This window comes from Rhincodon typus, chromosome 8 (genome assembly GCF_021869965.1).
Source record: "Rhincodon typus isolate 14 chromosome 8, sRhiTyp1.1, whole genome shotgun sequence".
Classification (NCBI taxonomy): domain Eukaryota; kingdom Metazoa; phylum Chordata; class Chondrichthyes; order Orectolobiformes; family Rhincodontidae; genus Rhincodon; species Rhincodon typus.
Window position 1 is genome coordinate 34,024,925 of NC_063339.1, and position 12,005 is coordinate 34,036,929.

The 12,005-nt window shown below is 41.7% G+C and overlaps 1 protein-coding gene across 4 annotated transcripts in view; it reads right to left on the minus strand.

Annotated features, from left to right (window-relative positions):
* Positions 1-12,005, minus strand: part of wdr25 (WD repeat domain 25) — an 84,629-nt gene that overhangs the window by 27,216 nt on the left and 45,408 nt on the right. For all 4 annotated transcript variants that reach the window (XM_048599657.1, XM_048599658.1, XM_048599659.1 and 1 more), the window contains exon 3: positions 395-542. In XM_048599657.1, the coding sequence (XP_048455614.1) occupies positions 395-542 (148 nt within the window). The remainder of the gene's footprint in view (positions 1-394; positions 543-12,005) is intronic.

Below are 12,005 nucleotides of genomic sequence, written 5' to 3' on the forward strand. Positions count from 1 at the left end.
GTTCCACCATCATTATATGCAAACTACATGAAGACTGCACCTCCAGTGTATGTGACAGCAGAAATAGCCCTGTGAGTTGGAGAAGGAAATTTAAGGAGAGAGATCCTTACAAGAAATTACTCAGTTGAACCTTTCACACCAAAACTGAGAAATTATCCAGTGATAATTACATTTTTAGTATTTCACAGCTAAAGGATAAAAAGCTCAAAATCCAACCATGGAAACCAGAACAGTTTCAAGCTTGGAAGAACAATAAAACTGGGTAGAAAAATATGTACGCATGGCTTTACACCACATCCTTCACTGTCTTAATTTTCTTCATTTGGGGAGTTACATCTAAGATTACCAATGGAAACATCTGAAAATTTTTTTAAAAATTATAACAGCTCTGTACCTGTTTCGATATCCGTCAAATGAAGCATAGAATCAAAGCCACCACTGAGGACACGTCTTCCACAGAAGGACCACTGAACATCACGAACTGCCCCAGAATGGCACTGGTAAGTCATCAGGCATCTTCCTGTTTCAACAGCATCCCATATCTATTGGAAGTCCAAACAATAGAAATAGAATTTTTAAACTTAATTTGCATTCACTTAGTCAACTTCAAACTTACTACATTATGAAATGAAAAGAAATGAAACAAAACAGACCATCCCAAACACCAGAAATGACAAAAGCAAATTCAAGCTCTGTCAACTCTTACAAATCATCCTTATTTTTATCTAGGGACTTGTGCCAATGTTAAGTTAGGAGAGTTGTTCTACAGACTCAATCAACAAGAACCTGACACAGCCACAATAACAGAATCATACCTTATAATGTCCCAAATACCAAAACCATCCCTGGGTACGTGGTGTCCCACTGGCAGGACAAATCTGCAACAATAGTGACATACAGTCAAGAAGTTTTCCACAATAACTATGGAGCCCACAAACTCACAGCATTAAGTCAAAGATGGGCAAAGAAATCTCCTGCAAATTACTACCTAACAAACGCCCTTCTCTCCAAGCTTACGAATCATGTTAACCATCGCTTGAAAGAAAAGCTAAGGGTGGCAAGGGTACAGAATACCCTGGGTGGGAGACTTCCAACATCATCATCAAGGGTGGTTCAGTTGCACTGAACAGGCTGGCTGAGTCCTAAAGAACATAGCTGCTAGACTGGATCTGTGGCAGGTGGTGAGGAAACCAATGAGACAGAATAAAAAACCTATTTGATAGTATCTCCAGCAATATTTCACCAATGTAACTGGCCAAAATAGAATGGGTAGAAGTGACCACTGTATAGTACTATTGCAGGTAAAGTTCTTTCTTCATAATGAGGTAACTCTCCATCATCTTGTCTGGCACCAGCACCATGCTGAATGAGGTAGATTTCCTACAGATTTGGCGATTCAAACTGGGTATGCATGAGGCACTGTGGGGCATAAGGAGCAGCAGAGTTGGATTCAACCGCAATCGCTAACCTCATGGCTTGACATATGGCCCACTCTACCATTACCATCAAGCCAGGGGATCAAATCAGGTTCAATGAAGAGTTTCAGAGGGCATGCCAGCCACAGCAGTACCTGGCACAACTTAAAGTGAGGCATCATTTAGTGAAGCATGCAGAGACAAACTGTGGAAGCAGCATGTGACAGATGGAGCTAAGCTATCCCACAAACAGCAGAGTAGATCAGAGTTCTGCAGTGCTGCCATGTCCAGCCTTAAATAGTGGTGGACGATTAAACAAAAGGAGGAAGAATCCACTAGTATTCCTGTTCTTAATGATGGGGGAGTCCAGCATGTCAGGCACAAGCCAAGGCTGAAGCATTTACAACCAAGTGCCAAAAGGATGATTCACTTCAGCTTTTTACTAAGGTCCCCAGCTCCACACATGGCAGTTTTCAATCATTCAATTCACGCGGTGTAACAAAGAAACACTTGAAGGCCCTGGATACTACAAACATTATGGGCCCTGACAACATTCTGGCAATAGTACTGAAGACCTGTGCTCTGGAACTAGCTGCGTCACTAGCCAAGATGTTCTATACAACTACAATACTACCATTCGCCCAGCAATGTGGAGAATTATCTCAGTACACCCTGTCAACAAAGAAAGGTCAAATCCAATCCGACCAACTACTATCATATCAATATCATCAGCAAAATGATGTAAGGGGGTCATTGACAGAACTATGAAGCAGCAGCTGCTCAGCAGTAACCTGTGCACTGACACTCAGATTGGGTTACTCAACCACTGACCTTATTACAGCCGTGGTTCAAACATGGACAACAGAGCTTAACTCCAGAGGTGAATGAAAATGACTGTCTTTGACATCATGCAAGGAGTTCAGAGTACAGCACCAAGGAACCCTAACAAGACTGGAGTCACTGGCATGGAGACAATAAGGATTGCAGATGCTGCAAGCTAGAGGCAGTAAATGTAGAGCTGGAAAAGCACAGCAGGCCAGACAGCATCCAAGGAGCAGGAAAGTCAATGTTTATAGGCCGAAACCATTTGTCAGGACTGGGGAGAGAGAGGGGAGCTCAGATATAAATAGAAGGAGCGGTTGGGGCTGGGAGAAGGGTAGGAGAGATGATGTTAGGTGGACGCAGGTAGGAGGTACTGTGTGAGATTGTTGATAATGGGCGAAACAGTAGCCTAGTGGTTAGCACTGTTGCCTCACAGCACCAGGGACCCAGGTTCAGTTCCAGCTTCGGGTGACTGTCTGTTTCCACAATGAAGTTTGCATATTCTCCTCATGTCTGCCTGGTGCTGAAGTTTCCTCCCACGGTCCAAAGATGCAGTTTAGGTGGATTGGCCATTCCAAATTGTCGTAGTGTCCAGGGAAGTGCAAATTAAGTGGATCAGCCATAATAAATGCGGGATTATGGGGATAGGGTAGGTGTCTGAGTCTGGATGGGATGGTCTTCGGAGGGTCAGTGCAGACTCGATGGGCCACACTGTAGGGATTCTATGATAAACCTGCCTAAATAGCCTCATCTTCTCTGAATAAGGGCATAATTACCTCAGTAATTGGTCCACAGTAAGGACATGGGCAACTGGGAAGGTATTTGTAGAAACATAAAAGAAAGTTCATGGAAAGTGCTTCATTTTTTTAATGCAGTCATAGCACAGAATCTGAGAAGTCTGTATCATGGTAAGCATATAAGTTGAGTTTTCAATTACACATTAAGATCTACAAAACAAAGCACAACCTCAATACAATTCTGTAACTATGAGCTCTTAATGCTATGCTGCAACTATGAGCTGGATAAGAACTATATCCATTGAAACATAATGCTGAAACTTTAGTTCCATTTCTCTCTCCATAGATGCTGCCAGGCCTGCTGAGCTTCTCCAACACTTTGTTAAAATTTCAATTATATTTTGCCCAAATTGTAAAATTAACGGAAAACTGTGGTCAAGCCAAACACCTTGCACATTAAATGGCAGATGGAACCAAGACAAATCCCATGGATTTGTTAGCAATCAAACCAGATGTCAGTAATTACTAAGAGTCACAAAAATCTCATTGACACTTATATGGTCCTCCAGATGTATTTTATTCTTGTAGTTTTGACTTTTAATTCTGACCAATGTCACTCTAATTTGGAATGCCAGAACACCTTTCACCTCCTGGTGTTCACTCTTGTCTTCCAGAAAGTGTTCCCACACAAACTGTCTGCCTAACTTGCAGATCCTTCTCACCTCCCTCTGGTTTCTGCAAACATGGAGCTGGCCACAGGACAAATTCACTCTCTAGATCCACTTCCTCGGTTATGGTGGCCCTGTTAACTGTTGGTGGACTCAGTTCACTTTCTCAGTTCACTTTTTGTCTTTCTTCCTGGGCCCTGTGGTCGCTGATGGTTCCTTAGGGTGGCATTTTTCCAGTGTCAGAACAGATGGGCAATTATGACAAAGTTGGGAGAATATGGCGAGATTAAAAAGAGAATCTTGCTATTGAGAAAAACCGTTGGACTTCCCCTTAAGTTTTGAATAGTTAGGTAGGAATCTCGCTAGTAAGTTGTGAGAGCCCTCCTTGCATGCAATAGCATCTCATTATTAGCAAATCTTGCCTCATTTTATGCCAGTTGCTATTTTCCTAGATACTGGTGAGAAACTAAATGGTGCCGATTCTCATCGTGAAAGTTACTTGGTGGCTGCAGCTTGCTGGCACTTTCTTCTGACATGATCTCGGCCCTCACCTCGGGGCATGCTCCAAAGGCAGGAACTGCCTGCACTCCCTGAGCATGTAAGCTGGCATCAGCAAAGCACCAATCTCACCACATCAGCATGGCACATGTTGGACCCACTTATAATCCAGTTCAGCACTTCATAACTGCAATTTAAAGTGAAGCAACACCTTACAATACAATGCTGCATCATGCACAAGGGCAGGTTCCTATCTTGTGCATTGGAACAGGTTGTATCTCAGGTCTCTTGGCTTACTTTCTTAAGTGCTCATTCTCTTAGCAAATGCTTGGAGGCTCACAGCATCTCTGTCTTGTCTTCCCTTGCCTTTTTGCCCATTGACACTTAATTTAGGACTTGTGGCCTCACAGTAGTCTGTCTTTCAGCGCAGATAGAAAGTCAGGCATCTCGTCCTGGTTGCCAGCATTGAAAAGTCAAGGGAGTGAACATGTTGGTGTACAGCACAGTACTACTTCAATGTCACACTTAAAGGGTGTGGCAGCAGCTGCTGTGACAAAAACACCACATATGCTTGAACCAATAGTCATGTCTTTCAGTCTAAGGGAAATAGCATTTAGTCCAGTCAAGAAGGATTATGGTCAGTTATGTACTGCCACCACGGTCAGCCATGGGCATCATCTGATCTCAGTCGAGAGGGCTTAGCCATGATCAGACAGGCATTTTGTGGAATCAAGGTTTGAGGATCCACATCCTTATGGACTGGGGATTGGGATGTGGTCAGTCCTGCAGGTTAAAATAAACCACTCTGGAAATTACAATATCCCGTAGGGGAAATAAATCAGTCAGGGGGCTGAGGTGTCCTCAGTTGGAGCTATCCTCCCCAAATATTCTGGGATATGAGCCACAGTCAATGATGGGGATTGGGAATTAAATGTCAAGGGGTAGGGTTATCAGCATGCACTGCTATTCTGAGACAATTTGTAAAGTCAAGAGTGGGGACTGGAGCCAGCATACTGGGATACAGATGGGTCAATCACTATAGGGTGGGCAGTGTTTAGATTCGGCATGAGATGAGGACAACTCTAGGCATAAGGTTGGGAGCAGATATAGCACAGGAAGGCCCAAGGTCCAGCGGACGTCAATTCCCATACAAATGCCAAAGGTCTCAAAGGCTGCACAAGGGCATAGAGCTGCATTCCTCTCACACCGAATTTAAGTGTGCCAGAACATGTTCCTGTTAGCAATGTGGCATTTCTTTTTTTCTTGATTGATTGATTAATTGATTTTATTGTCACGTGTACCAAAATACAGTGAAAAGCTTTGCTTACGCGCAGTACAGGCAGATCACAGCAAGCAAAGGGTATACAGATCAAAAAGACTTAGAAGCATACAGATTACATTGCAGGTCACATTATTTGAGGCTAGAGTCCATTCAACAGTCTGATAATGGCCGGAAAGAAGCTGTTCCTGAACCTGCTGGTGCATGTGTTCAGACTTCTGTATCTTCTACCTGACAGAAGAGGTTGTCGGAGGTCATTACCAGGGTGCGATGGGTCTTTGATGCCTTTCCGCGGCAGCGGGCTGTGTAGATGGAGTCCATGGATGGAAGGTTGGCTTCCGTGATGGTCTGGACCGTGCACAGCACCTTCTGTCGTTTCTTATGGTCCTGGGCAGAGCAGTTGCCGTACCAGGCCATTACGCTTTCAATGGTGCATCTGTAGAAGTTGGTGAGGGACCTTATGGACATGCCAAATTTCCTGAGCCACCTGAGGAAGAAGAGGTGTTGTTGTGCCTTCTGGACTATCACATTTACGTGGGAAGTCCAGGACAGGTTGTCGGTTATCGTCACTCCAAGGAACTTGACGCTCTTCACTCTCTCAACCTCAACATCCTTGGGGGGATGTGGTGAGGTTTAGAGGGCAAGGTTTCAGTAATCGTACCACACTTATAATTTCCCACTGTATCTGCATGATACGACTTGTGCTGCCATCATCTGAATAAGATCATACACCATCCTGACAGAAACTGCATGTGGATATCTGTTACTGTTACCTAGAGAGTTCAAGAGAAGCAGGAGAATTGACTGGAACATACACTAAGATATATGTGCATAATATTAGGTAGTGACTTTAACTGATTTAAATAATGTCAAATCATGAAGCTTGAGAGGATTAACTATGTTATCTGAATCTAAACACATTCCTAGCCACCTGCCACTGCGCATAATTGCATTTTTTTAAACAGAGCTAAGAACAACCATGTCAAGTGAGCAATTTGTAGTGTATGACAATATCGTGATTGAATTGCTTGCTGTGTGCACAATTCATCACACTGACATGTTACACCAAGCAAATGCAGTGTTTTATCATCCTATTTCCTTGCAAGCTGCAAAGAGATAACTAGTGATTATTTTCATGCAAAATATATAGAACTAATCTGTCCTGGCAGACATTTGCCACAATTGCACGGAAAACATATTTATGCTTTAAAATTTCCACTACAGAAGCATGGTGATCATTTTAATTTGCTTTCTGACAAAAAGGTTTTTCCGTTTGTTCTAACTCATGTTCTTACTGTTGCTTTTTAGGGTTCAACCAGTGACATGGTCAATCTATTCAGTAAATAAATAAGCCACAGGGGTCAGAAAATTCCCAACTTCAATTCACAGTTTTTGCTTAAAGCCAATTAAAAAATGTCCATTGTATCCATTCATAGGTATATGAAATGAGCCTGACAAAAGACTTAGATTTATACAGCACTTTTCACATGAACCTTTTGAAGTATAGTTACGGTTGTAGCGCAGGAGCTGTGCCAGCTAATTTGTGCAGAGAAAACTCTCTGAGGCAGCAACGTGATAACCTGGCTTTATACATTCATTAAGGGATGTCACGCAGGACCAATGTATCTCATTAAAAATAAAAATACTGCGGATGCTGGAGACCTGAAAAAAAAAACTTGTTTTGGAGAATCTCAGCAGGTCAGACAGCATCCGTCAAAAGAGTTAATGTTTCAACTGGACTCTTTGGAACCAAGGATAACTCTGCTGCTTTTCTTCAAAACAATACATTGGTATCGTCAATATTGATCTGAGCAGGAGGGTAGGCTTGCGTTTAATATTTAATCCAAAAGAAAGCACTTCTGATTTTGCTGTGCTCCCTCAATACTTGGAAGCGTCAGCCTTGATTTCTATGCTCAAGCCGTGAAATGGGGCTTGAACACAGACCATTGCTATGGTTGACAGACTGAAGCATGATTAACACAAAATTAGTTATTGGCCTGAAGTACATTAACTTTACATCACAGTGTCAACAGTAAAATTAATTATTCTAAAATATATAATTGAAACACTTGAACAGTGCTTTACTGTCTGGTCCTGAACCAGGTATTGGCTGAGTGAACAGTTTAATACTACTGTTCCTAACAGATTTCTCCTTTTTGTTACATACAGGTCAGTGTGTTGCATTCAGGTATCCAATATATATCTATGTTGAAGCATGTGAGCATCATCACTTGAATAAGTCTACAATACAAAGGCTAATAAATGCCAGAGTAGTTTCGATACCAGAAACTTGAACTAATGGGCTGGTGTAAATTCAGTAATGTCAGTTGTTGCAGCACAAAACTTGTTTTTGCCTTACACAGTGTAGTGATTGGAACCAGGTTGACCTCACTGACTACGAGGTCGCTAATTGGGATTGTTAACCTGGGCCAAAAAGGAAAGCCCTGGCTAACCAATATAACTAGGAGATTATAATCTCCTCAATTCAGGCAACTGACTCTGAGCTGGCTGGCCACAGCCAGTGTACTATGCATGAAGATACAAAGAGAGGCTTGGTGACAAGATACCAGTCTCTGTGGAGTTATTTCAGTTGCAACGGGATTAAACAGGATGCACCTGAAGAACATTCACTTGCAACAGTCATAGAGCCATAGAGAGATAAGGCACGAAAACAGACCCTTCAGTCCAACCTGTCCATGGCAATCAGATATCCTAAATAAATCTAGTCCCATTTGCCAGCATTTGGCCCATATCCCTCTAAACCCTTCCTATTCATGTACCCATCCAGATGCCTTTTAAATGTCGTAATTGTACCAGCCTCTATCACTTCTTCTGGCAGCTCATTCCATACACCCACCTCCCGCTGCATGAAAAAGCTGCCCCTTAGGCCACTTTTAAATCTTTCCCCTCTCACCATAAACCTATGCCAGACACTAAAACCTTCCAAGAGTTGACAGAGTTGGTTAAGGAATATTATGACCCCAAACTTCCTCTAATTCTGAGATGCTATCAGTTTTGTTCAGCTGTTAGAGAACCGGGGGAGTCCATATCTGGATTTTTGACGGGGTTCCGATGACTGGCAGAGGCGGGTGATTTTTGGGTTAACACTGAATGAGATGCTGAGAGGCCATTTTGTATGTGGGATTAATGACATAACTATACAGAAGCACCTAATAGCTGAAGCCCAACTGGCCATCAAACAGGCACTACAACTGGCTTTGTCATTGGAAAATGCAGCGAGTAGCGCATGGCTGCTACAGGGCATCCCAATGGAAATGGACTCTCTCACCTCTCCGACTGAGCTTGGGGAACACCAGTTGAGTGCAAGCAATTGCACAGCTCAATGCAGGATATGTCCTGAGCAGAGGGACCCTAGGCCAGCCTACAGCAGAATCGCACAACAAAGCCAAGCCTTGGCCAAGAGGCTGAACAATTCTTCAGGATCTGGGCCTGCAAACCATTGTAGCTGCTGCCAGTATGTGGACTCGAGACAGCAAAGGAGACCTACAAGGCCTGACTTGAGTAAGAAAACTCATAAGCCAGAACCCAGGAGAGTGCATACCCTGGAAAGTCCCCCTGCATGTGGGTTGGGACGATTAAATCGCTTAGAGACATCCAAATCGGAACCGATTTAAATTAATGTTTGGTTAAATAGTCACCCAGTTCCTATGGAGGTCGACACCAGCACAGCTGTATCTGTGGTTGCAGAATCAGTCTTTAGCAAGTTTTGCCCGGGACTCCAATGCTTAAGTTTGCACAATGTAGTGGAATGTAGGGTTTGGAACCAGATTCACCTCAATGATTGGGATTGTTAACCTGGGTCAATCAGTAAAACCCTGGCTGACCAATATAACCAGGAGATTAGAATCTCCTCAGTTCAGGACTGACTCTGAGCTGGCTGGCCACAGCCAATGTACTGTGCACAAGTAAATAAGGGGTGGCTTGGTGACAGGTTACCGGCCTCTGTGCAGTTATTTCACGTAAGTAGGATAATTCCAGCTGGAGGTTTCTGTATATTAAGGAAAAATCAAATATTCAATTCAGTGTTTGTTAAGACAGCTGCATGAAATCCAGATGGCAGCTCCTGCCCTCCAGTGCTATTAATGGAATCCCTGAAATGCTATGATCTATTTCTTTGGTGTTTAAATACTTTACTACGTGAGAAACAAGATAAACCATCAGCGTGCATCTATACTATCAACCTCAAATGCTGCAGTAAGGGGCTAACAGTTAATATGGTGGCATGCTGCTTTCTGACATGGTAACATTGTTCAAACACCAATTTAAGAATGTGCTGTTTTTAATGTGATCTCAGTGCAGCATAACCAAGTCTACTAAATTGGCTTTCAAACACAACAGTCCTGATCTTTAGGTCACTGACACACGTTTTTTCTTGGCTGAAAATTCTTTTTATTCCGTCAGTTCATTCTGTCTTGTTACATTCTAATTCAAAAGATGTATAATATTCGAAAATTAATTCCTATAATTTGAAAATATGGTATTCGAATCATCCATGATCAAAGAAAAACTGTTTTAAACATTGTGAAAAATAGCAACTGCAATATCTCAGTGGGTCTATGTAACATACTGCATGGTAGTGAGTAGATCAAGGGAGTTTGAGGTTTAATCCATGTTCTGTTAGCAGTTGAAAAAAATGGAGGTGCCAAAATTAGCATTAATGTCTCAGGGACAAAGAATCTAAACAAAAGTCAACCATATTCCTGCCCCTGACCATCTGGAAAGCCTGCATATGCATACTATAAAATAGGGACACGGTTAGGTTCAGTGACAATTATCTCTTAATGACAAAAAAATCCCACAAATATTCACAGAAAGGGAACAGGGTCCATAAGAAACAGAAGGTGCTTTCTTCATACTTAAGAAACAATCCCTTATGGAACTGAGATGCAATCAGTGCAATAAACACCAGATCATTTGAAACTTATTTGGATCAATTCGTAGTTTGCAAAACATAGAGGAGACTAGTTCTGAGAAAGAACCTCCATGCAGAATCAAGTGGTTGGATTGAACAATTTATTCTCATTCGTCCATTCTTACAAACAATGTGTAAGAATGTGATCTGTGTTCTCAGAACTCTTCCTTAATACAAAGCAAGTAACCAGGATTAATAATCATTTCCAAATAATATTACAGTTCACAATGAACAATGTCTTTAAGTTGATACAATAACACTGGATCTTCTAAGGCATTTAGAATAGTAAACCAGATGGCACTCATTTAAGATTATAATGTTGTGTATCTCATAAGGCACTATTCTGTTTCAAAGTATTTTTCTATCCATTTAAGGAATTACAATGTCACTGGTTCAAAGACTCTTCTTCCACCACCTTTTCAGGAACAGAGTGCCAAAGTCTCAGGATCCTCTGTGAGATAAAAGAACATTGCCTCATCTCTTAACTACTTCCAAAGCATTTGCATTCTTCTTAAATAAGGTGACCAATACTAAACACAATACAGGTAGTTCTGCTACAATGCATGTTCTATTAACGCAAATTGGCTGTAACACGATTGATGAATAGTGGATGCTGTTTGGATAACATGAACTTTCTGCTGTACAGGTATAGCAATTTTCTATAGCAATTTCCCTATAACACGATTCTCTATAGCACGAGGTCACAGAAGAACGCAACTATCATGTTATAGGAGAACTACCTGTACTCCAGATGTGGTTGTAGCAGTGCCCTATATTCTTGAAGCATAACCTCCCTACTTTTGTATTCAATTCCCCACGCAATAAACGATAACAGTCCATTAGTTTTCCTCATAATTTTCTGTACCTTCATGCTAACCTTTTGTGATTCATGAACTAGGACACCCAGATCCCTCTATAACTCGGAGCTCTGCAATCTTTTACCATATAGATTGTATGCTTCTTTTATTATTCTTTCTGTCAAAATGGGCAATTCCACAATCTCATTATACATTATACTCCCTTTGACAGATCTTTTCCAACTCACTTGACCTTTCTAGATCTTTCTGTAGTCCACTTAAGTCCTCTTCTCAACTCCTTACCTATCTTTGTATCATCAATGCATTTGGCAACCATACCTATTGTCCTTTCTTACAAGTTATTTATATAACACACCACTCGTTACATCAAAACTGCTCACTATTTCAGGATCATCCTGGAATAAAAAGGTTCTTTTCTAGTTTCTTTTCTCTTCTGTAAAATCTCTTCTTAAACCCCTCTCTCACCCTCACGTCCAACAATTTGAGGAGCTCATGCACTTCCATGATAGTAAGATGAAAATAATCCAAATGGCTGCCTCTGTCATGTCCCTATCATCCATTATGCCAGAGGGCCAATCTTACTCGATTATACCCTCACCACTGACCATCTTAGCTGATATTGCTTCGTTCTCTTCAGATATTGTCTCTTTCTCTTTATATCTTCCTTTATCACTCTTCTCTTTTGTCCAACTCCTCCATTTTCCTTTTTTGATGATAAATTTGAAATAAAAAACTATTCAGTGTGAGGTACAGAAGTTTTGTTCAAATACATGATAAATGGTAGGACCCTCAGAAGCACTGAGGATCAGAGGGACTTTGGCGTGCATGTCCATTG